We start from the raw sequence: 25,573 nt of genomic DNA on the forward strand, positions 1-25,573 counted from the left end.
GAAAATAAATATTAGGAAAAATATGCTTGAGAAATTGGATCAAAAGGGACTGGTCGCCCGACGTGGGTGTCGAACCTACGACCCTGAGATTAAGAGTCTCATGCTCTACCGACTGAGGTAGCCGGGCTGTCGTGTCGACGAGAGGGAAATAAATATTAGGAAAAATATGCTTGAGAAATTGGATCAAAAGGAACTGGTCGCCCGACGTGGGGCTCGAACCCACGACCCTGAGATTAAATGTCTCATGCTCTACCGACTGAGCTAGCCGGGCTGTTCTGTCGACGAGAGGAAAATAAATATTAGGAAAAATTTTCTACAGAAATTATATCAAAAGGGACTGGTCGCCCGACGTGGTGCACGAACCTACAACCCTGAGATTAAGAGTCTCATGCTCTACCGACTGAGCTAGACGGGCTGTCGTGTCGACGAGAGGGAAATAAATATTAGGAAAAATATGCTTGAGAAATTGGATCAAAAGGAACTGGTCGCCCGACGTGGGGCTCGAACCCACGACCCTGAGATTAAATGTCTCATGCTCTACCGACTGAGCTAGCCGGGCTGTTCTGTCGACGAGAGGAAAATAAATATTAGGAAAAATTTTCTACAGAAATTATATCAAAAGGGACTGGTCGCCCGACGTGGTGCACGAACCTACAACCCTGAGATTAAGAGTCTCATGCTCTACCGACTGAGCTAGACGGGCTGTCGTGTCGACGAGAGGGAAATAAATATTAGGAAAAATTTTATACAGAAATTGAATCAAAAGGAACTGGTCGCCCGACGTGGGGCTCGAACCCACGACCCTGAGATTAAGAGTCTCATGCTCTACCGACTGAGCTAGCCGGGATGCCCTGTTGATGAGAGGAAAATAAATATTAGGAAAAATATGCTTGAGAAATTGGATCAAAAGGGACTGGTCGCCCGACGTGGGTGTCGAACCTACGACCCTGAGTTTAAGAGTCTCATGCTCTACCGACTGAGGTAGCCGGGCTGTCCTGTCGACGAGAGGAAAATAAATATTAGGAAAAATTTTCTTGAGAAATTGGATCAAAAGGAACTGGTCGCCCGACGTGGGGCTCGAACCCACGACCCTGAGATTAAGAGTCTCATGCTCTACCGACTGAGCTAGCCGGGCTGTCGTGTCGACGAGAGGGAAATAAATATTAGGAAAAATTTTATACAGAAATTGAATCAAAAGGAACTGGTCGCCCGACGTGGGGCTCAAACCTACGACCCTGAGATTAAGAGTCTCATGCTCTACCGACTGAGGTAGCCGGGCTGTCCTGTCGACGAGAGGAAAATAAATATTAGGAAAAATTTTCTTGAGAAATTGGATCAAAAGGAACTGGTCGCCCGACGTGGGGCTCGAACCCACGACCCTGAGATTAAGAATCTCATGCTCTACCGACTTACCCAGCCGGGCTGTCGTGTCGACGAGAGGGAAATAAATATCAGGAAAAATTTTCTACAGAAATTGAATCAAAAGGGACTGGTCGCCCGACGTGGGGCTCGGACCCACGACCCTGAGATTAAGAGTCTCATGCTCTACCGACTGAGCTAGCCGGGCTGTCGTGTCGACGAGAGGGAAATAAATATTAGGAAAAATTTTATACAGAAATTGAATCAAAAGGAACTGGTCGCCCGACGTGGGGCTCAAACCTACGACCCTGAGATTAAGAGTCTCATGCTCTACCGACTGAGGTAGCCGGGCTGTCCTGTCGACGAGAGGAAAATAAATATTAGGAAAAATTTTCTTGAGAAATTGGATCAAAAGGAACTGGTCGCCCGACGTGGGGCTCGAACCCACGACCCTGAGATTAAGAATCTCATGCTCTACCGACTTACCCAGCCGGGCTGTCGTGTCGACGAGAGGGAAATAAATATTAGGAAAAATTTTCTACAGAAATTGAATCAAAAGGAACTGGTCTCCCGACGTGGGTCTCGAACCCACGACCCTGAGATTAAGAGTCTCATGCTCTACCGACTGAGCTAGCCGGGCTGTCGTGTCGACGAGAGGAAAATAGATATTAGGAAAAAAGGTTTCTTGAGAAATCGGATCAAATGAGAACTTCATTGTCAAATTACCTCCACCTGTTGTGGGATACGGCGAAGAGGTATAAACTCTCTCAAAGAAATACCTTTCTTTTCTATGTTGTCCGTTGAGATATACTTGTAAGACTAGGTATATCTAAGACGCCTTCATCTGTGGAATTTTCCCTATTTCATTAAATGGTTTTAAGTTCATTGACCAGATTGTAAGCACACTGATAATACTTGTATATATACTAAAGATAAAGATATGAACTGTTGCATCCTATCTTTCTAGTATTAAGGAGTTCTAGGTATATCCCGCCTGAGATCTTTTGATTTCATTGACATCATTCAGATTTCAAGAGGTTGAGATATATCACTACTCTAAACCACATACGTACCTCGTCGATATTCCTCTACTGTTCTAATGAACCGGCACATGTTGGAATGTTCGTGATCGTGTTGTGAACCTATCGTAAAGTTTTTTCAGTGTGATGCTTCAATCTACCTTCAATTTTTCTAATTATGAGTCAGGTCTGACCGTCCATGCACGGTCTCGTTCAGTGCACATGAGTCCTAAGGAAAGATTGAGCGATTCAGTTGAGGCAGTTGAATTTTCTCTCTTTCCAAAAAAAAAATTCATCTTCACAACAGCCAGTTGTTAAAACCTTCGTATGGGTGAAGTGTTACGATTGAATAATTGTACCGTTGTGTGTAGGCCTGCTGTTCTCTGTGGAGAGACTTTTTAGTGGGAAGATCGTCTCGCGTTTGCGCCTCGATGTTGGGAACCGCAGAAAACTAACTTCAGCCGATTACCACTGTGGCGACGATGGAGTTCGAACTTGGGCAATGCGAGGCCGTCAACTGAAATATACCGTGGATCAATATTTTTTTCTTTTAACAATGCTTCAAAGTATTTTTGAACATTTTCAGAATTTATATATCTCATTGACATCAGCAAAAATCACTGAATTTTCATGGCCATATTTTACTCTCACTTACCTAACATTATATGGCATCAGATGCAGTCAAAGTATTGAGGTTATTTCTTATATATACTCACTGCCGGGTTTGGCTACATGTTTTGGCGATAATTCCGGATTATAGACTTCACGATATTGGGATTAAATATCTTATGTTCTTTCTATTTGTATCAGGATATTATAGTATTTTAATTTCCATGTCAATTAATTATTTATTTGATATTCTGTCGTTTCTTTCATATCATTTTCTTATTTATCGTTATAGCCCCTGCGCCAAGTTTTTCCACTGACCTTAAGATAGAAATGCAAAGTGACCACATCTCCACGACCGAATCTAACGTGTCGGATGTTAGTGATAGGGAATTAGTCAGCTTCATATCAGAATGGATAGCCGCTGAACATTACATAACAGGTAATCTTTGGGTCGGAAAGAGATTTGTCGTCATTAATTGAAAAGTTTTTGCAAGAATGAATTTCTTATTTTTGCTACCGCAATATTTTCGTCCCGTGTCAATTGTTAATTCATTTTTTGCTGGCATGAATGGCCGTGATAAATGCTCGAAATTGGAGAAAACGGTTTTTTTTTTCATTATGCATTCGAAATATGTTGCCATTGCAATACGCAGCAGTTACGGTACAAAATTCACGAAAATATTCGAGAGCAAATGTAAGATATGTCTTCTACACACACTAAACTAAAAATAAATTAATCGTACATATTAGTAACGTAAAATAAATTTGTTCTCGTTTAACAAGAACTAAACTCTGAAAATGTGCCGTGCAATCGAAGAGATATGGAACTGTATTGCGGGTCACTTAAGAGGTGTCACGACCCCTGAAGTCGATGTTTTAAAAATGACTTTGAAAAATATTTCATTATAAGTCAGATCAAATGCGAAAAATTTCGTGTCAATCAGTTAATTCGTTCTTTGAAAATAAAAGAAAAAAATCGTGAATTTATAGTGTAAATGGATACAAGAAAAAACACTGTCAACGCGATTTTCTCAAATTTCAGTCTTTGAACTTTTTATCAGTGAGGCCGGGATTACACTATAAAAATTTTGTAAAAGCTCTTTGAGAAAACTTGAAAAATTCAACCTATAAGATCACAGGTTGCATTTGTTCGAATGTAACCGATGCGCTTATTGGTTACATTTTTAAAGTTTTATAAAAAAATATTTATAAAATTTTTTTTTTTTTTAAATAATTTTTCCCAATTTTGTGAAACACCTTTAATCAAACTTTTATAGTGTAATGCAAATACAATATCCGGCCTTAAAACGTTTTTTTCTTGTACACATTTACATATGGATTACATTTTTCTTTTATTTTGAAAAAACAAACTAACCGATGGACACGAAATTTTTTGCATTTGATTTGCAATTGAATGAAACGTTTTAAAGCATTTTTGAAAAATTGACATCAGAGGTCGTTACACCACGTAAATGTAATTAGCCGCTTAGACTATTTTTACAAAACTGAGGGGAACCCCCGTATGGCGAACTGTTTGCCGGGCCGGGGTTTAGTATTTCTTACATTTTAGTATTTCATTAGTATTTCTTACAAAATTAAGGAAATTAAGTTTGAGGTCACGGGTGACATAGCGACTCCCGAGGGCCACATTTGGCCCGAGGGTCGTAGGTTGGGCATGTATGAGAAAGGCTACACCCTGACACTAAAAAAAATTAGAGAGCATATATGTAATATATATATCTATTCTATAATATAAAATCACAAACAAACTCGAAAAGGGCCTGTTGCTAAGCAACCGAGTGACGGAAGTGGGTGAAATTTTTGAGTGACGGAAATCTGTTACGGAAGTCGGTTTCGATTCATATATCGATATTATTCATATATCGATATGATATCATATATCATATATCGATATTGGGTCGATATTCACATATCGGAACCCATTTGACCCATCGGGACCATGTTATGTGCATGTACCAAGAGGCTCCTACATCCTACAGCAGAGCCCTTAGGCTGGAATTTAGATTTCGAGCCCCCAAACCAGCTTTTCAGGGGCCCCTCTGTGATTAATTTATAGTGTGAAAAATCAAAAAGTGATAAGAATCGTTGTGGCCCCTGTCAGCCCTTCCTTTGTGGGGGGGGGGAGGTCCATGACGAGAGGTATATATATGTATAATATACACACACAACAGCAGTGCTCCCAACACAGGGTCGGGGTACCCGGGGAAGATTTCACGTATAAGTAAAAAGTTTTCATTTCCAGGGGCCCTTGATGGATCTCATTGTTTTCTTGCTGCTTTAACGTTGAAAAATTTCGATAGCGGAAGCAAAAGATATATCCAGTCTGGGGCCCCACCAAAAGTATGCGAATTGGTGTCCCGTGTAATTGGTTGGGGGGTCCTGGATTTTATTCGTTGGTAAAACGAATACAAATGAAAATTTTTCATGGCACTCGCTCCGGGGGATGACCGACAAGCTTCCAAGTCGGGGGCCCTATGTTTACAGGTTTCATTTTGGGGGCCCTGGATTTTATTCGTTGTTAAAACGAATACAAATGAAAATTTTTCATGGCACTCGCTCCGGGGGATGACCGACAAGCTTCCAAGTCGGGGGCCCTATGTTTACAGGTTTCATTTTGGGGGCCCTGGATGAATCTCATTCTTTTCTGTTGTAGAATTTGCAACAGCCGAAGCCCGTGATAAAGCCAGTCTGGGGCCCCACCAAAAGTATTCGAATTGGTGTCCCGGGTAATTGGTTGGGGGCCCTGGATTTTATTCGTTGGTAAAACGAATACAAATGAAAATTTTTCATGGCACTCGCTCCGGGGGATGACCGACAAGCTTCCAAGTCGGGGGGCCCCATGTTTACAGGTTTGATTTTGGGGGCCCTGGATGAATCTCATTCTTTTCTGTTGTAGAATTTGCCACAGCCGAAACCCGAGATATAGCCAGTCTGGGGCCCCACTAAAAATCTGCGTATTGTGGCCCCGCTACTGGATGTGGGGCCCTGGATTTTATTCGTTGTAAAATTGATAAAAATGAAAAATTCTCACAGGGTGGTGTCCGACAAGCTTGCAGGTCAGGGCTTCATGGAAATGTTGGCAGGTTGTAATTCGGTGCCCCTGAATGTATCTCATTGATTTTTGTGGTTTAACATTGTAAAATTTGCAACACATCGGTAGCCCAAGATATATCCAGTGTGGGGCCCCACTGAAATTCAGCGAATTGAATCTGGGGACCCACATGGGGAAGTTTTCTGGGGATACTTGATGAATCTCATTTGTTTTTTGTTGCTTTATTATTATTTTCATTAAAATTCGCTTCTTCAGTAGGCTGGTGCTTTCACACGTCCCTTTCCCCTTTTCCATAGCACGCTGATGAAGTGGGACGAAATAAACAAGATATGTCCGGGAGAGAAGTGGTGGGGGGGGGGGGGGGGTTGGCCGCCAAAGGCGGCAGGGGGGCAGAGCCCCCCTAGTATATATATATATATATTTATTTATTTATTTTTTTTTTCAGGGAACAGATCCAAGTTAATAGTGTACGTGTCAGTGAGCCTGACAGTTGGAGTAATGCTTTTCGTCGTCGTTGTTCTGATCCACATTTTCGTTCTACGAAAGTTGGACAGTCAAAAAACTAAAGAAGACGCATTGAAAGAGCCTCCGCCGATCGTGGAAGATGATTTTTTCAGCGACAGTGATCTCGATCACTTCGAGGACGATCCTTTGAACATAATGAACTCGTTGACTCGTAAAATCAGCGAAACTGTTCCTCGGGCACCGGTATCCGACGATCCAAGCACGAATCACTACTTCAGTTGACTCGTTATTAACTTGAAGGAAAAGAAAATAATGTATGGGACTCGTTGAGAGATCATCTTGAATATTTTCCGCTCAACGACATCGAGTTATCGTCAGAGACATTCTGTGTCATGTATAGTAATAGATATTCGCCAATATCTGTCGGACCGAACATTATACTGAATAGGTTCTTCTGCATCCCGGGATTTCGAACGTGGAAGGAACGTAAGCGACTGGATTCGCTTATTCCTAAGCTATTGCTTGCCAAAGATGTATAGGGAATGGCAGGATTTTGTTTTTGTACATACGACAATAAATACATATAATGTGAGATTATAAGGAAAGTTGAGCTTTTATTTCTTAAATATTCCACATCAGTGATGGGCAAACTACTACTACTACTAAACCGCATATACACCTCGTCCACATTGCAGAATTTCTAACGAATTGGTTCATATTGGGATGTGTGTGTGCGTGTTGTGAACCAAACGTGTGAAGTTTGTTATTGTGTGATGCTTGTTATGTGTAGTGCTTAACTTCGGAACCAGAAGCGGGTCGCATCTGGCCTGCGGGCCGTAGTTTGCTCATCTATATGAGCGAAGTGCAATTATTCAATCATCTCACTTCACCCATAGTTAGGAAAATTGATGGCATATGTGTAATGATGTCATCTGCCATCAATTTTCCTAACTATAGGTGAAGTGAGATGACTGAATAATTGCACTTCGCTCATATAGATGGGCAAACTACGGCCCGCTGGCCAGATCGCACCTCCTTAAGTCCGACCCTGCTCACCAGTACGGGCATATGCAAACAAAGCAAACATAAAATCTTTTCAATCAGGGCAAAACAAAACACGGGAAATTTGCAAGAGCCCCCTGGTTCCTTAGGAACAAAAATGTAAGAAATGATCTCAAAATTTCCCTCATATGGAATTACATTAAGAAACTCAATAGAGATCAATATGAACGCATGAGCAACTCTGAATATGCTCACATAAGAGAAATTGTAAATTATAGTGAAAGACCAACGCCGAGAACATCCGTACGTAAAATTCATAGGAGACCCAAACGGATTTTTCATCTCCCTTGGGGGGAACGTTTAAAATAAACATATACCCCATAGAACTTTTGAATATCTCCACAAATCTCGACATCTCCTACATTTCTGCATCTTGTGTATCTCTCTTCCTTGTATAATTGTTTCTATCTTATTTTGTATTTGCACTAAAATTTCATTTCTCTTATTTTGTACATACGGGGTGATTATAAAAAAACTATCCCGACATATGGGCCCCTAACTATCATACCATGCACAGAAACTGAATGAAATTTTGGCATAAGGTATTTTGAGGTATGCGCTCAAGAATGATATGGAAAACAACAGTGTCGCTCTAACAGTTACGGTTACAGTGAGAAAATTTCGAAAATATCAAATGGCAACACCAAGTTTTTTGTATTGGAATGCGATCTCCATACTGAAAAACACTAAATAGCGTTGGAATGGCACCTGTAGCACGAAAATCCCTGGAGCTAGGCAAGCAAAAAGGACTTTGCCGTGCACCAGAGCATTAATGTTCGTTTCATTCGTCACACCGTTTCCCAGCCTGATTAGTCCTCCACAAGATCATGTGGAAAATTTGTGAAACACAATAAAATGCTTTATTTTATGCTGCTTCTCTGTCCTTATTGGTTGCCCTCACTTTTAGCCTATCTACCGCCTGTAATTTTCATGCTACAGTTGCCGTTCGAACGCTATTTAGGGTTTTTCACAATGGAGATCACATTCCAATACAAAAAATTTGGTGTTGCCATTCGATATTTTCGAAATTTTCTCACTGTAACCGTAACTGTTAGAGTGACACTGTTGTTTTCCATATCGTTCTTGAGCGCATACATCAAAATACCTTATGCCAAAATTTCATTCAGTTTCTGTGAATGGTATGATAGTTAGGGGCCCATATGTCGGGATAGTTTTTTTATAATCACCCTGTATGTTTACATCACATATGTTGATGTTTTGATAATTATATTCATAATCACTCTCTTGGCACCTATTTATTCTCTCTATTCATTCTTATGTTCTTATTTGGAACCTATTTTTTTATTTCCCGTTATAACGGGATTCGACTGTACTACTTGGGGCTGTTCAAGTATTACGTAAGCAAATTTTTAGCCATGTTTGACCCCCTCCCCCACCCTTGTCAGCAAAATTTCGTCATCACTGCCCCCCCCACTTCCTAACGCATATTGGTGGGATCAGAAACGTAAGCAAGAGGGGGGGGGGCATAGGGGGCTCGTGCGCCTCCCCCCACCCCAGACGAAAGAAAAAAAATTTTAATGCAAAAAGTATTTTTTTAATTACAATTTCGAAAGAAAATACCTTTACATGTGTTGTTATAATCGATTTCAGTTAATTGCCAATGCTATTTAAAGGGTAAGAACTCAAAATTTCTCTTTAAAAAATTCATTGCGACCCACCCTTTAGGCCATATATGGTAAACCCTTGACCCGCGGACCAAATGTGGCCCTGAAGGTTATCTGATGTGGCTTGCCCCCTCAAACCCAATTTTGTGAAAATGAACTAAGTGGCACATTTTTACAGATCGCTTAAATGACCCGTGGCACATTTTCAGATCACTGAGGTAGGCATCAAAGATCCCTTTCACATTCAAAGATCAGCTAAGTAACCCGCGACACAGTTACAGAACACTTAAACGATCCGTGGCACATTTAGAGATCCCTTGAGTGACATGTGGCACAGTTTTAGAGCACTTAAGCGGCCCCAGTGTGGTTCTACATATCACTCAGGTTACCCGCGGAACATTCCCTGGTTACTTTAGTGATCCGTGGCATAATTACGGATCACTTGAATGATGTGTTGCACAGTTCCAGAGCACTTACGTGGCCCGGACACATTTCCCGATCACTTTAAGGATCCGTGAAACATTAAGCGATTGCTGAAGTGGCTCTGTAAGAGCTTTATCATTAAGGAGAATGTTTTAGTTCAGGTGCCCACAAACTAGCGAAAGGTTTTTCTTCTTTTTTGGCGCACCGAGTAAGATGCCATTAAGAATATTTCATATCTTCATAAAGGGTGGTTGATGACGTAAGCATCATCCAACCCCCCACCCCTATCGATGCTGACGTAATACTTGAATGACCCCTTAACCGTTCACGCACCTCGCTTACCACTCTGCAGAACATCTGCACGTGCCAGAATACGCGTGTATCTGAGTGAGTGTTTGTAAGGGGCGACTGTTGGGCCAGGCGACCACACGGAACGCTAAATCCAAGTTGAATAGGCAAATAAAAAAAAAACCGCTTCTCGACTAAAAAATCGTGGTCAGGGGACGTCAAAACCCGCACAGTCAGAGATTTGTTCTCGAGCCGCCCCTGAATGTGTGCGTATATCTGAGTGTATGTGTGGCCCTTAACGTATTCATGTTGTCAGAGTTGTGTTTGTTCTGTGTTCTTGCTGGTGCTCTCTCTCTCTCTCTCTCCCCCCATTTGTCATCCATATTTTGAAGTGAAGGTAAATGCTTGACTTTTTCATATTATGTAAGTATCATATTGTAGATCAGCTTGCTCTCTGCGGAGAGACTTGGAAACTGGATTGCATATCAATCTAGCAACACTGAAAAGCTGCCTGCTCCCCTAAATGTTGATTAGAAATGTTGCTAGTTTTTGCCACACCTTGTGCTGTGAAGCTGGGGTGGAAGAGAACTCGGCAAATGTACTGTCGGATGATCTACGAATTGTACTATTGGCATTACCCCCCCCCCCCCCACATCATACAACAGGGCCCGCAGGCTGAGAACTTTGTCGGGGGCCCCCCGAGACAAGACTTTTCACGAGCACTTTTGTATTGAATTTATAGCGTGAAAAAACGAAAAATTATGAGAATCATCCCGGGCCCCAAGGTTGGAGCCTGTCAGCCCCACCCTTGTGGGGGGAGGGGGGCATGACTCGGACTACAAGTCAAAAGAGTTTAGGGGGTCGTCCCCTAACCTCGAACGTGGTGAGTGGGGTTTCCCATGACCGCAACTACTATAGTGGTTATCTTTATATTGCTTCACACACACACTCACAAGATACAAATCATATCGCGTAGCCACGAAGCCGTAATCATTTCTTTGTTCAAAATTTGACAGGAAAAACTATATATGTCTGTATTATTATACAAATAGTTTTTCTTCCGAATTCCTACTTTTTTTATCCAACAAATTCTTCCCAGGGATCTCCAGTCACTTAAGTATTGGCCAGCCAAATCCCGAATCATTTCTGCAAATCGGACTTTGACCAAACCTCTCGGCCATACTTCGGGCTTTGGCAGTAACATATACACAGGGTGTACGTGATAATTTTTTGGTGTCTTTTTTGAAAGACAATAAATATCTCCTGGAAATCCATTTTGTGTTCATCTAACGTAACCGTCGCCTGCTGAATGGGTGAGAATTTCCCAGACTTAAAGCCGAAACACACTACACTGACGTAGTGAATTCCGATTCGTGGAAATTATGTGACGTGAAATTCCCACGTCGCTGAATTTACAATGACTTTGACATGACGTGAAATCACGTCACGTCAGTGTAGTGTGTTTCAGCCTTTAATCTCATGACAAATATTTCGCTGTCGAGAGGAAAACGTCATACAAATAAAAGGGAGAAATATAGTCACCGGAAAAATTCAGACCGACTAATTATCCGCCATCAATGCGTAGTGTGAAACCAGTATCATCGCTACTGCCAATAGCTATCTATAGTAGATCTACTATAGCTTGGTGTTGCAATGGCTGTCCCCTGTGCCGTTTTCTTTCTTTGACGATTTATTGGGGATTCAAGGAGTCTTTGGAAAAATCAGAGATTGCTTAGGGTGACCATATGACCAGATTTCCCAGGATATGGTATTTCTGTTCATAATGGCTGTCCCAACTTTTTAAAATAAAAATGTCCCGCAATTTCAAAGCCTCTTGAATTTTTCTTCACTGAAATAAAGGATTAAAACTATTTCATCAACTTATAAATTATATGATAATTCGACTGTGAATAAGAATATTTTCCTCACATATATATTTTTCACACATTTTTTAAAAATGTTTTTTCGTAGACTTCATTTTTCAAAATTAGTGGTGGTTTTTTTGGCAACTTTGGCGTTTTTAGCATCGCATTTGGTGACGATTAGCGATTTCCCGTATTTTGGAATCCCAATTTCACGCACATTTCTCCAGAAATCATGGCCGAAATTGCAAGTACTGCGGGATTTTCTTTTGCGATTTCTAACCTATGCAAAGCCATAGTTTGAGAAGTTTTGTGGATTTTTCTATAAATATATGAAGAATCGGGAAAATCTGATTTCCGACAGGAAGATTTTGATAAAGCTGAAAAATCTGAAGGCTTCTGGGGAAATCGGAAGCATCGGCACCTGAGCTACAAATACTGTGGGTGCTCGAACACCTACTTCATCCCCGGCTCCGGCCATTACCTCCTAGAGGTTCCTAGGTGTATCTACAGCACATTCTAGAGCATAGTCTCCCAAACTTTTTGTTCCATCGCCCCCTTCATCAGAAATTTTTTCCTCTCATCGCCCCCCAACTCAAGTAAACCTATAGGATCTTATGTTAAATCAGTAGGTTCTATCGCCCTCTGGGACCATTCCATCGCCCACCAGGGGGCGATATTGCCCACTTTGGGAAACACTGTTCTAGAGCAGTGGTTCTCAACCTTTGGAAGCCCGCGGCCCGGTTTCTTTTATTTTTGTAAGTGGGAGGCCCGGTCAAATGCACGACTAATGGAAAAATAAATGGGGGGAAATGAAACGGCAGATCAGTCGTGGCCCGGTATGAATGATGTCACGGCCCGGCGGTTGAGAAACACTGTTCTTGAGCAATCTCTTCTGCTTTAGAAGGTACTGGTATCTAGGAGGTAAAACAAAACAAAATATACAGTGGCGAACCAATAGATGGCAGCACTGGTTCCTCGACATCTTATGATGTGTAACTGGAATCAAAATGTGAATAAAAATAAAATGGACAATAAACTTAAAATAAGCATGTTATTTATTGATACAAGGACTCAAGCTATAGCATAGCTTCTCTTCTTCTTTTAAGTATTTTTCCTTCTTACGTACACTAACTCACATTATGAAAACTAATGTACATAAAACCGTACATGGACAGAACATGGAAAAAAAATTTGATCACAAACATAATTTCTACATCTCTTTTTTTTGACTAGCAACACTAAAAAAAAAATAAAAACTGAAACTAGTCACATAGAATCGAAATCATCAAAATCTTTACAAATGAATACAAATAATGAAACACTTCACACAAACACATAATGCAAGGCCTTGTGCAATGCTAAGCAAGGGTACATTTGTTTTGAGGCTTTTTCTTCTTTTTTCATATATTTTCACAATATCTTATGCATATATATATATTTATTTATTTGTGTATAGCTCTATATACACTCCGATAATATAAATTTTGTATATGATATGTCTTATTATACAGTAAAACCTTACCATTTTTTTACTAGAAGGATAAAGCATGTTAGAGAACAGTCAAACTTGGTTGATTCGAAGCTCAAGAGGACAGAATAAAAAGTTTGAATTATCCAATTGATTGACATAGCATATAACTATACTTTCACAAAAAATAAAAAAACTATAATAATAATTATAAAAATGTATTGAATGTTATCACCTCCAATGCAAGTTTCCTCGTTGTTGCAACTCGTGTTTGTATAAAAACGTAAACAATCATGGAAACTACAATTATTTTACTCGTAAATTTAATTTGTTTTCTTTTAGTGCTTTTAAACATCGTACAATATCTTCAAGTTGATTTACAATAGCAGTTCCCAAATACTTTTAGTCGTTGCACTCCCTGTAAAATTTGGTGCCCACCATGGACTCCCCCCCCCACCTTTTATAGCAGCAGAAACCACATTGAATATTGAAGGATCGGACACACCCTGCTTGACTTCTCAAAGAGAGAGATTTTCAAAGCACTTCTGAAGGATGAGTAGCAGAAACTATAGCCATCTATCAGAGAGGATGTTCTCGAATAATGAAGGACTTTTTATCCAGTACCAGTGAATGCGATGCGATAGCAATGCAATCTACAGGACTGAAAAAAGAACTAAAACAACCTTCCATCTAGAGCTGTCGTCACAAGTACAATTTTTGTCAAATCCTAACAATGTTACTACTGCAGTCTAGCAGCAGTGCTTCCACACGTTAATGTAATTAATACTTTTCTTTTTAAGTAATCTATTAATATATTTTTTAAACTTGGCATTAATTTTTTTATATCTAAAATTAGGTTATGGACCCCCCCCCCCCCATTAAAAAGGTCATGGACTCTTGATCGTCCAGCAACCCCAATTAGGAACGATTGATTTAGTATATGAAAGATGCAATTTTCGAGCTAGAAAAGTCTTATTTTTTCAAATATGTCCATAGTCTGTGAGAGTTTTAGAATAAAGCAGAGAGAGACCACTGTTGCTTTCTTAGAGTTGTTTTCTTCCTCTTCAAGAGAATATTCAATACGACTTTACATTCTATACTTTTTCACCAATGTCCGTAAGTCAGCCACAATTTCTTTTCCCCAGAGTTGAACAGGTGTATGGACAGGCGTATCATTTGGAAATGTTGAAAAATGTAACTAATATACATTTGATTCCCAAATAAATGAGTAATAATCCTCTACAGAGATATGAAGCTATAACACATTTTATCAGAAAATAAACATATTTCAGCACTCCAGCCTTTAAAGATTTTCACATGCACACACTAACTTTTGTATTCCTGAGTAGTAGCATTATGTCATCCAGTCATCCAAGATCAGTTAAAACACCAGCTGTAGAGGAAAGACAAATAAAGCCAATGTGTGAAACTGAACAATGCATTGTTTCTAAAGAGCCCAAACAAAAAAAAAATTAAGATTTTGTTGATTGTAAACTTTTTAATTTTGGCTACATGTTATATTCTGGAAAAGATCAGTAAACCACACAGAATAAAAAAAAAGAATGGCTGAAAGTTAGCCGGAATTTCTTTGAAAAGAGCCATTTTGCAAATGATGTATCTGAAACAAACTTCAAATTATCCAAAAATTCGAATCAACCAAGTTCGAATTAGCCAAGTCGGCCTGCAGTAGCGAAAAATAAGTCTAAACCAAATTCATGGATCGGTTAAGATGGATGAAAATGCTCAGAATCTTACCAGCACTTGATTAAAGCAAAAGCTATTAGTGATTATGGTCTTGATTGAAATATTAATGAACATCATTGGAATTCATACAGAGTTTACTTGTTAATTAGAGGTGGTGTAATTTTGTATATATATATATATATCAATATATTCCCCACTAAATGAGGACCGGTGTCTGAAAAAATTATTTTTTTTAATATTGTGAGAGAGAGAAGTTCATAAATGCGCCATTTCAAGAAATAGAGATTTTTTTCCAACCAAGTTTAAATTTAACATAATTGAAGTTTTATACGACCAATTAAATATCAAATACTTATAATGATCATAAATGTGTCAAAAATCATCAATACTGTTACAGAAACACTTTCATCTCATTTAAATTCCAATGACTTTCCTGAAACCTCCATGTGAAAAAAAATCAATATATTATATATAATATATTACACATTTTTTCTTCCTTACTATTAGCACTAATTTAGTCGAGAACGGTTATATCCTCTGCTGAATTTTGGGAGATCTGTATTATATATAATTGAACTTGTTCCCTAATATAAGAAGGCACAGGAATATATATATATCTTTCAAACTCCACGATATGTATATATGATAAGCAGGGAAATATACGTTCTAGACAAAAAAAAAAGTATATTTAAATCGATAAATGTGGATTAGATTTCACACATGAAGTCGAACACTAAAAATATATGCTACATATACACAGCTATATGAATGTGATTCCATTGATGTTTTATGAAAATGAGAACCCAATATATTCACATTAAAAAAAATATGCCGATAATCATGCAAAATTTAACAAAACCGATCGAAATGAATAAAGTTTTACTGTATGCAAAAAATTCTTTGAGCTTCACTTTTAGAGATTTTCTCTACTCACATTTCCTCTCTCTTGTTACTATTAAAAATATATATTTTTAGTTTCCTATTTTGGCAGTTACTTATATATTTATATATAATTAATATATAATACGTTACTATGCAATTATTACTTCATTAATCTTCTCTTTACACCTAAATAACTATTGCTATCATTTTTCTTTTAAATATTTGTATAAAAAAATTTTCAATATTGCCAACAACTTGAATTGAGATATGTTTGAGTATGGAACACATTCTGATATACATATTTGCAGGATGCCGGGAGCATAAGGTCGATTAGTATTTATGCTAAACACTAAAATCATCAACAATACCTACATCTAAGTACTGAGCCCTACGACACAAGTCTGAGGTTATTACCATATAGTGCAAATTACAGCGCAATACTTTTTCCCCCCTCAGTATTTTACACACGCACACAAATACACATTTCTCCAGCTCAATTTCATAAGAATAATTGAAGGCAATACACATATTTTTGGCCTCGTTTCCCACTTATTTATATAATATTAGACAGATTGTGCTAAACAGACACTTTTGCAATACACGTAAAATTCATTTCACAAAAAATTACATCCAAAATTATAAATTACATCATTGTTTGTGCTTACAAAATACCAAATGAGTGCATATACATCCAAATCAGCAACAATAACATCAGTTAACAGCGATCGAATAGAACTAACATATTCAGTCCAAGTTCTGGTACATACATTCTTACAATGTATGAATTAAAATCTTACTTTAAGGGTAAAAAAATTAGTTAATTTGAGCATGAGGGAGCAAAATAATGAGTCCATTCAAGAATGTCACGTGCAAAACAAATTTTTCGATATGATTAATCTCTTATAGATATTGTTACTTTAGGTTGCTCTGAGTAACTATATTTGAAAGGCATCTATTTTAATATATACGATAACAAGGTAGATTGTCATTACTGAATAATTTATGGTGTTTCCTTTCGACACACTTCAGACTTTTTATGGCCATATAATTTGTACATAATGCGAAGAATGCTCATGTAATTGAATGCTTTACTATGCAAAAATAATTTTTTCTCAGTCTAGAAAACATTTGACAAAAAATACTCTAATACTGATTTTACAGTACACTGATATTGGATAGGATTCACCACTGAATCACACACAATCCCTGCCCACAACCATAATAGAACTGAGACATACTTATATACACTTTGAAAGTCTCATGTTTATTTATATGGAATTTACTTGGGCGCCAATCACAATAATTCATCACTCTTTATATGTTTCCTGGCTTACACACTGGCATTAGAAAAAAATAATAATACATTTCATGACTTTGCCAATGCTACTGTAATTTAATTTGGCCATGAGAGAAGAAACATTTATGCCTTTTTAGTTTAGTATACCATGAAGTTGCATTAAGTAAAGCATTTTGTTCTGAATTTTTTTCTGGTATACTTATAGTAAGAATACAAATAGTTTTCTTTGATTTTGAAGTGACAATTTCAAAAACAGCTCAGCCTCATATGTTTGTGCATGCAGCTGCAGAATTTCAGAAGAAAGTCTCCTGCTTTAATTGCTCAATAAGTGCAGGTTATTAAAAAAAATTGCAAACAGCTTAAAATTTCATAGAAATTGAAAGAATTAGTATATTTGAATGCGGTCTGTGAAAGGTACTCTCACGAAGGGGGATTTTTTTTTTTTGGTATGCAAAAAAAACATTTAGTTAAAATTTTTGTCGTTGGGGGGATGAATAAACCTTCTTCAATCTTTCATAGCTTTTCTTCAATCTCTTTTCTGTGTCTGAAACTCTCATAAAAGCTTCAGCAGGTGATTCGTGGCTGAGGTATGTACCAATGTCAACATCACAATAAAAAAATGTATGTAAGTGCCAGAACACAGGAAATAGAAATGAGCTGTTAGTTTATCATACTCTCCTCCATTTTATAGAAGTCTGATTTACACATTTCCAGTGATTTGCTTTTGTGCAACGTCCTCTGTGAATAAAAATTTGAAATGAAACTTTTTCTGTACCAAAAAAACCTCTTTCCTGAGAAAAACTTTTTTTTTTTTGCAAACCACATTCAACTATACCAATTCCTTCAATTGTCATGAATTTTCAAACTATTTACAAATTTATGGGACACCTGGTATAACTCCATTTATGTGAAATGTATTTTCTTCTCAGGTTTTTCTTGTAACCAATCTGATCACATGGAAGCATCTATGGGTGTTATGTGAATATGTATGTATCCAAACGAAAAATCTGATGTCATTTTCTTCACTCAAATAGGTAAAACAAAAATATCCTCACACAGCAAGCAACACTGAAAAGAAAAAGATTGTAATGCATTATGTAGAGTGCAAATATCAAAGCTCCCATGTGGTGCACTAATAAGATGCTTGTCCACCACTTGAAGGCTACTGTCGGGTCCACGGGTTTGATCCCGGGTAAGAACATTGATAACAAGTTCTTTCCCTACCAAACCTGAGGCACCTTAATTTCTGACCCAGCTCGATTGGTAGTAGATTAATGCTGTATGGCGATATGACCGTAGTTGGTATGTGGTAGAGTAGTAGTAGCACAAAATAAGGTTGAAACTGCTTTTTATACATCAAATTGTCAAGCTAAATTTTTTTTTGAGATTGATTTTTAGTAGGGGTTCACAGACTTCTTGAGGGTCGTTGGAAAGTTCTCAGGTGGGGGGGGGGGGGGGGGTCTGCAAGCTTTTACAAGAAAATGATTATAAAATGATTAAATTATTTTCGTATTATATAGGCCTACTGAAGAAAAAAAGCTGGCAAGAGGCTTAATATCTTCATCTCATTGGCACGAGGTGTCAGTGGAGCGTAAAATGTCAAGAACACTTGTTCTAAGAGAGCAGCAATGTGTCTAGTTGTAAAATTTTTAACTGAATTGAGAACTACAGCAAGCCAAAGTACTTCTTTTGGGGTTGACACATATATTTTTTTCTCAGTTGGATACAATGTTCATAAATTGTACTAGTAGGTCTATGAAAAAGCTCGTATGAACATTATAGTCCTTTAATGAAAGGTCATAGGCATAGAATTGAGTTAGAATAAAAGTTTCAAACCAAAAATCTCACACATTCAAGGCACGGAGGCACTTAAAAACTCACAGAATTTACATCCTGATATACCCTTCCTTCATCCCCACAAAATTCCTTCAATTTTTACTTGATTCAGTTCACAAGCTTTATTTTTATAATAACTCTGCAGATCCACCGTGGAAGTACAAGCTAAAAAAATGCTATACTGAATAGAGCTGCTATTTGATACAAATTTGCATAAGCCTTGAAGATAAGCTATTAAAAGGGCACAATGCAATCAGCAGAATTATTTTTGATTACTACTGGTAATTGCAATAAATGCAGGTGCATCAATATTTTCATGGCATTTTCCTAGATGAAATAACTTATGCGGAAAAGCAATGAAAGCGAAATAATTTATTCTAGGTAAGCAAGGCGGCATAATTCAGGAACTCCTTGTATAAAACTTCACAAGTATCTTATTTCATAAAGTATCGGAACATAATTTTTTGTCTTTTCGGCATAGGAGATTGTATGTAATGAGATGACAGAGTCCTATTAATGGAAGACTATTATTTCTTGAAAGATTAAGAACTTATATGATGCTCTATGATTATTAGTATCATTTAGGACAAGTTGAACCACCTTTTCATATCCTGTTCAATGCTATTCATGTTTATAAAAGTTTGTGTGAGGGAAGGCTATATAAGATTGTTAACATAAATCAGGTATATACAGGGTGGATGAGAGGTCCTGAAGCATTTTAAAAATTAATAACAAATAAACCAATTGATATTAAAAGATTTGCACTAAAATACTTATGTCCTAGAGTTTTTTGATAAATAAAACAAAAGTTTACATTTCACTTACAGGTGGTGCTGTAAATTAAAAAACTCTACATAACACATAAAATGCAACACAAACAGTGCATAAGTAATGTTTATGATAATTAGCATTGCGTAAAATCACTTCAATATAATTACTTTCAATATACTTAAAAATACTTCAACATGAGCGACCTTTCAACTGTTCAGATGCTACCCAAGCTAAAAAGGGTACTCATATTAAAATGTGATAATTTCATGTAACATATCTCATAAACATTAATTGTACACTGTGTTGTATTCCATATGTTCTGTCAAGTTTTTTTTTGTTTTACAGCGCCATCTGTAAACAAAAGTTCACCTTTATATGTATATATTATTTATTAGCACTATTTTATATCAATTGGTTGATTTGTCATCAATTATTAAAATGTGTACAAGACTTCTCACCCACCTTGTACTATGAATACAACTTACACAAAAAAAAGAAATAATTTATATGCAAAATAATGTTCTTTTTTGAAAAATGATCAAGACAAAGAAGAGATGAAAGCTCAATGCTTGGTACTTTGCACCAACTAGCAAAGGCAAAAAAATGATCATGAAAATATGTTATTTAAATACTAAATATGTAGGGAAGTAATTTGTGTAATCTCAAAGAATCACAGTTGATTACTTATTAAAGTGGCTTTCGAGCCCTGTTAAGGCAGAGATTTCTTTAAAAATTTCATTTTAACTAATTTTATCAATCAAAAATTTTGGAAATAAAAGTTTTGAAGAGTGGAAAAAAATCTCAAGTTTAAATATTGAACTCTGAAGAACCAGATGCATCATCATTCTCGATTTCGAACCTTCCCGAAGGATGAATGCAACTGGATGTCTCAGTCTCAAATCCCTCACAGGAAACATCAAAGCTATCCCCCAGTAGAAGGGAACATCATAAAGGTTAAATACTGAATATATATAATATTTACAATATTAAAACTTATTTATGGGTATGAGTTCAATTTCTTTTTCTGTTCAGTTGCGCGCAACAGTTTGAAAGCCATTCACTTGCTTATGTCATACCTAATTGACTAACATCTCAACTGAGGGGATAAAACTTGCAAAAAACATAATAAATTAATACATTTTCAATGCATACAAAAATGTGATTCAACTTTTCCCGTGAAATTTAAATCTCTACAAGTTCTTACACATATGGATGAAATTTTTTAATCATAGAAAAATGCAGGATAAAACTATGACTATACTATAGTCCATTGCAAATATGTACTTAAACACATGTGTGTTACAAAAAAGGATCGAGCTGATAAACTCACACCTGGTTCAGTAATACCGATGAAATTCAGGTACAGCAGGATATATATAGACGATAACCACTTTCTTTCAAGAATAGTTCCCATTGTAAATGATATGTTTGGATGATCCATTATACTAGAACAACATGAGTAAATTCAAGTCCAGTGTCTGACTGATTGAAAACAACATTATCCATAACAAATGTGGGTGAAGGAATCCTGGGTGTTTGTGTAAAAAAATTCATATTACAAATTATTTATGTTCGTCTTGGAAATTTTTCCATCTCCTTCTAGCGTTAAGGAAGAAGCACTTAGAAAATATTCTTTAAAAATACCAAAATTCATAATATTGGTGTCCAATATAAATCTCATATACAAGATACTACAACACATACTACTTAGGTATAATCACAAAATTTTTGTCACTATAACTTCATAGGCAATTATCTGTACACAAAATTGCAGAAAACAAAATGGAATGTACAGTCAAACCTTGTTTTAGCGGGTCACTCAAATAAAGTGTCACACCACTTACTGAGTCACTCTTTTTTAAATCCTGATTGTCCTCTACGGCGTTCTGACGTTAATAAGTGGAGAAGTTTTAGCAATAAAAAAAAAAGAACTATTGGAAAAGTCTACTACAGTCAAAATGACTCCCATCTTGAGTTTTTGCGAAATTCCACAATCTTGAGATGGAAGAAAAATATTAAGGTAAATCATATAAATTAATATAATTAACTTAAATTAATAAAATTTCCAAAACTGTACTCATTTGAATAAGAAAAACTTTCATTTCATGAGCATGAATGCATCAAATGGAGATAAGAAGTAGTAAGACCGTAGATCACTTTGTTTATATTGGGTCACTCCGCTCACACAGGGTTATATTTTTAATCCTTCAAGAGTGACCCCTTAATGAGGTTTGACTGTACTACAGTAAAAATAATCACAAATAGACAAATTAACTTATGCATTCAACATCTGTTATGATAAATATCATTGTTATAGTGGTTATGGTTTTTTAATGCATTTTGTTTCTCAATAGATTCAGTTAGGGCTGTAACTAGGATTTTTGTATTACCTTTCCTCTCAGGCAGTTGCTATTCTTGCCCCCCCCCCTCTAGTTTCGGCCCTGGATTCAATCCATAAGGTGAAAAACTTCTATTTGATTCAATCGTGCCACTGTAACTTTTATGCATTCTTATGGGCTCATTGGATTGAGATGAACAATTTTAAGCCAAATTTAAACTACTATATTAGGATAGTTATTTGATGAAGAGGCTGATATAAGTGGAATATAACTGCAATTTTCTCTCATGATTCATTCTAATATACGATGAAACACATTCTGTCATTGAAGATGATTATTATGAACTGTAAATGACTGTCATAGGTTTGAGTTTGTACTCATCATTTGGCCGCTTATCGAGAGATGTTTGCAGAGTCTTGAAATGGATATCTGTAAGTAACAATATAACCCCCCAGATAACAATAATTTTGCTTGGCCTTCAAAATATCATTACATATAGGTTTCAATGCATATTAATCAACACTGATTGAATTTCAGCAATTCCTATAAGTATTGAAAATATAAAAAAATATTGGATTCTTCAGGATCATGCAAATTTTCAAGAAAAATTTTTGAAATAAAGAAATATATTAACTGAAAATTCCAAATCTCTCCATTTGATTCATAACCAGCATCATTCAAAACTATAAATTAATAATTGCATACACACATATAAATATACATATGGCAAAAACTAACACAAATACCTTTATAAAATTTTGTATTCATTTACTGTGCAACATTTAAAATATACCATTTTTCTACTATTGTTGGTTTTTCCCCCAACACAACAACAACCAACAACATGGTAATGCAATGTAAAAATTTTCCAGAATAAATAAAATGGCAGGATTGATCAGATTTGCTCAACTGCGGTAAGAAACAGAATTTTTGAAGTTGAAGAACAACTAAATACAATAAACTATGTGAACAAGTGTAAAATATAAAAACATGAAAAAGCTGCACAGTTTAGGAAACACATACAAATAAACTATAAACACGAATGTCATTCTGTCGATTCATGAGGTAAATTTAAAAAAAACCACTGGGTAATTTTCTTCAAACTAGAGAGATTCTGTTTGCAACGAAAACTATGTGAATATAAAATAAAAATGTGAATTGATTCCCCAAGCAACACATGAACAAGCCATTTAACTATAATAGTAGTTGTTCATGGAGTGAGATAAAGGTGCACGAGGTCCACTATCACTGTCTTGGCGTCTAACTGTAGACGTGTTTGTGTATCGAACCACTTCGACGCTTCTGTCATGTCTTGGATCATAATGGTCCATGTCGGAGCAGTCCTCGTCCAGTGATAGAGGTATGGGCTCAGATATGTTCAACTTAGCTGCTTTCAGCTGCCTCTGTTGCTCAACATAAAGGCGTATAGCAAGTACTATCAGGAAAAGCAGGAGACCAGCTCCAAGGCTCACAGTAAGGTAAAGGATGAATTTCTCTTTGTTATCTGCAATTAACAAAAAAAAGAGAATCAATTTCGGAAAATAAAAACTTTTTGACACTTTAAAAAACCATAAAACAAAATCAATCACAGAAAATTTTTTTTAGTTAATGCACCAGAAACTGTGTACAGTGAAACCTCTCTTTTGTGGTCACCGGCAGGACAAACAAATTCCTCCATAAAAGAGGGGTGACCATTAATCAGTGGTCTGAAATGCATACGTTTATCGTACAGGGGGGAAAATATTTTTTGGCCGTAAAAGAGGGGTGTCTGTTAAGAGAGGTTTTACTGTACTATGCTCGAGCATTTTCAAACATACACTAAATTATCCAAATACTTTTGATTTTTTTTCTTCTATTTTTTGGTGCAGTAGTCATTAATCATGACTAACCAAAAAAAAGACTCCATGCTAAAGAGTCGTAGTTCAGAGGAATAACTTAACCTATAATCAGGGCCATCTTTAGAGCATCATAGACCCCCCCAGGCCAAGTGATTTTTCCCTCTGAGGCCCCACCTGGCAAATTCTCGAAAATTTCAACTGGTTCTCATTTTTTTTGGCCCCAGGAAGTGCCCAGGTGGGTCCATGCATTAATACGGCACTGCCTATGATAACTTTTCATCTTTAGGCAGATTTTTATACATCCAACTAGATTACTTGTGACAATTTTTGCTTGCATTATAGGAAAATTTTAATCTAGCATAACAAATGGGTGGCAGCAATTTCGAATTATTCTATGCATCAATGATATTAAAAAGATTGTGAATTACTCCTATACTCTCTACCTCTTGAAAAAAGTTTTCATATATTTTAGGTATCTGACTACCTTTCTTAGCACTTTTTCTATAAAATGCTACTGGAGTGAACTTTAATAACATTTTTTAATAGACAGTATCTCAAAATGATGGAAACAATAATAAAGTCTGGACTACCTACTGTCATTTTCTATGAAGAAGTAATTTTGTGTCTAATTTTAAGCAAAATTCATGTAATATTCGAAATCAGAGTGCAGAAATTTTGTGAATGAAATTTTCTGTTATTTTTACAGTACATTGCATCATCACACTAGTGATGGTACAAGTTATGAACTAAAATTTCAAGGATTGTATGTTATGCTCATATAATCATGCTCATCAAATCTATCATGTGAGTTTTCTGAAATTTCATTTTACATAATGTGTATAAAACACTGTAATGAGACAAATACACATGACAGAACTTAGATTTTGATTTATCACCTTAACAGTGTATGGAAGAATATCATATAGAAATTTTGTAATGATATAATCCACAGATTTTATGAAATCATGTCTCAAACTTGAGTAAAATATCAAAAAATAGTATTCTTCATAAAACATGTTTAAGACTTCTATTCACAGATTACTTGATGTAGAAATGTAATGCTAAACTCGGCGCGACTTTGGTTCTAAGCATCATGCAAACAAAACACAAGGTCTGTTTTGGAGTCACAAGGAATGGAGCTTTCATAAATTAACAAAAAAATTGATATTTTCTTCCAAAATGACATTTCAAACGTAGTCGGATGCCTTAAATATAGCCAGTGCCAGATTTCCCTGTAGGCTATACAGGCTGCAGCCTAGGATCCTAAGGTCTGCAGATGGCGTCAAAAATCTCAAACTTATTTTTTGGAGAAATCACTCAAAGATCAAATTTTAACACATTGAATTAGGAAGTTTAGAATTTTGTTACCTCACAATTACAAATGTTTAAAATGCTTTAGATACATATTAAATCGATGAATTACTATACATCATACATTCAACACAAAAACAGCGACAATTTGTCGCTGCCAAAGGATGGCTAATGGACCCTATTATCTTATATAGGGCCCCATCAAACCTAAATGCAAACCTATAAGTATCTTGTAAGAATTACAAGATACAGAAAGAGAGAGAGAGAGAAATACTGTCGAATCCCATTGTAATGAATGCCAAGAGACCGGAGGAATCACTTCGTTGAAACGAAATTTCG

At 36.7% G+C, this 25,573-nt stretch overlaps 2 protein-coding genes and 14 non-coding genes across 16 annotated transcripts in view; 1 reads left to right on the forward strand and 15 right to left on the reverse strand.

The window, feature by feature from the left end:
• The window catches only part of LOC149074704 (protein eva-1 homolog C-like), a 63,084-nt gene extending 55,954 nt beyond the window's left edge, over nt 1–7,130 (forward strand). Inside the window, exons 7-8 of the mRNA XM_089245783.1 lie at nt 3,280–3,426; nt 6,506–7,130. Of these exons, the coding sequence (XP_089101909.1) occupies nt 3,280–3,426; nt 6,506–6,807 (449 nt within the window). The 3' untranslated portion in view covers nt 6,808–7,130. The remainder of the gene's footprint in view (nt 1–3,279; nt 3,427–6,505) is intronic.
• TRNAK-CUU (transfer RNA lysine (anticodon CUU)) lies at nt 55–127 on the reverse strand. The gene has a single exon. It is a non-coding gene; the product is annotated as a tRNA-Lys (tRNA).
• Nucleotides 199–271, reverse strand: TRNAK-UUU (transfer RNA lysine (anticodon UUU)). The gene has a single exon. It is a non-coding gene; the product is annotated as a tRNA-Lys (tRNA).
• Nucleotides 343–415, reverse strand: TRNAK-CUU (transfer RNA lysine (anticodon CUU)). Its single transcript has one exon. It is a non-coding gene; the product is annotated as a tRNA-Lys (tRNA).
• On the reverse strand, nt 487–559 carry TRNAK-UUU (transfer RNA lysine (anticodon UUU)). Its single transcript has one exon. It is a non-coding gene; the product is annotated as a tRNA-Lys (tRNA).
• TRNAK-CUU (transfer RNA lysine (anticodon CUU)) lies at nt 631–703 on the reverse strand. Its single transcript has one exon. It is a non-coding gene; the product is annotated as a tRNA-Lys (tRNA).
• TRNAK-CUU (transfer RNA lysine (anticodon CUU)) lies at nt 775–847 on the reverse strand. The gene has a single exon. It is a non-coding gene; the product is annotated as a tRNA-Lys (tRNA).
• On the reverse strand, nt 919–991 carry TRNAK-CUU (transfer RNA lysine (anticodon CUU)). The gene has a single exon. It is a non-coding gene; the product is annotated as a tRNA-Lys (tRNA).
• TRNAK-CUU (transfer RNA lysine (anticodon CUU)) lies at nt 1,063–1,135 on the reverse strand. Its single transcript has one exon. It is a non-coding gene; the product is annotated as a tRNA-Lys (tRNA).
• TRNAK-CUU (transfer RNA lysine (anticodon CUU)) lies at nt 1,207–1,279 on the reverse strand. The gene has a single exon. It is a non-coding gene; the product is annotated as a tRNA-Lys (tRNA).
• On the reverse strand, nt 1,351–1,423 carry TRNAK-CUU (transfer RNA lysine (anticodon CUU)). Its single transcript has one exon. It is a non-coding gene; the product is annotated as a tRNA-Lys (tRNA).
• Nucleotides 1,495–1,567, reverse strand: TRNAK-CUU (transfer RNA lysine (anticodon CUU)). Its single transcript has one exon. It is a non-coding gene; the product is annotated as a tRNA-Lys (tRNA).
• On the reverse strand, nt 1,639–1,711 carry TRNAK-CUU (transfer RNA lysine (anticodon CUU)). The gene has a single exon. It is a non-coding gene; the product is annotated as a tRNA-Lys (tRNA).
• On the reverse strand, nt 1,783–1,855 carry TRNAK-CUU (transfer RNA lysine (anticodon CUU)). Its single transcript has one exon. It is a non-coding gene; the product is annotated as a tRNA-Lys (tRNA).
• On the reverse strand, nt 1,927–1,999 carry TRNAK-CUU (transfer RNA lysine (anticodon CUU)). Its single transcript has one exon. It is a non-coding gene; the product is annotated as a tRNA-Lys (tRNA).
• A 5,701-nt stretch (nt 7,131–12,831) lies between the features above and the next one.
• The window catches only part of LOC149074847 (uncharacterized), an 89,062-nt gene continuing 76,320 nt past the window's right edge, over nt 12,832–25,573 (reverse strand). Inside the window, exon 8 of the mRNA XM_089245784.1 lies at nt 12,832–23,589. Within this exon, the coding sequence (XP_089101910.1) occupies nt 23,276–23,589 (314 nt within the window). The 3' untranslated portion in view covers nt 12,832–23,275. The remainder of the gene's footprint in view (nt 23,590–25,573) is intronic.

Source organism: Pholcus phalangioides, unplaced genomic scaffold (genome assembly GCF_987345545.1).
Source record: "Pholcus phalangioides strain wild (caught in Gottingen) unplaced genomic scaffold, Ppha-v1.0 ptg000016l_1, whole genome shotgun sequence".
Lineage (NCBI taxonomy): Eukaryota > Metazoa > Arthropoda > Arachnida > Araneae > Pholcidae > Pholcus > Pholcus phalangioides.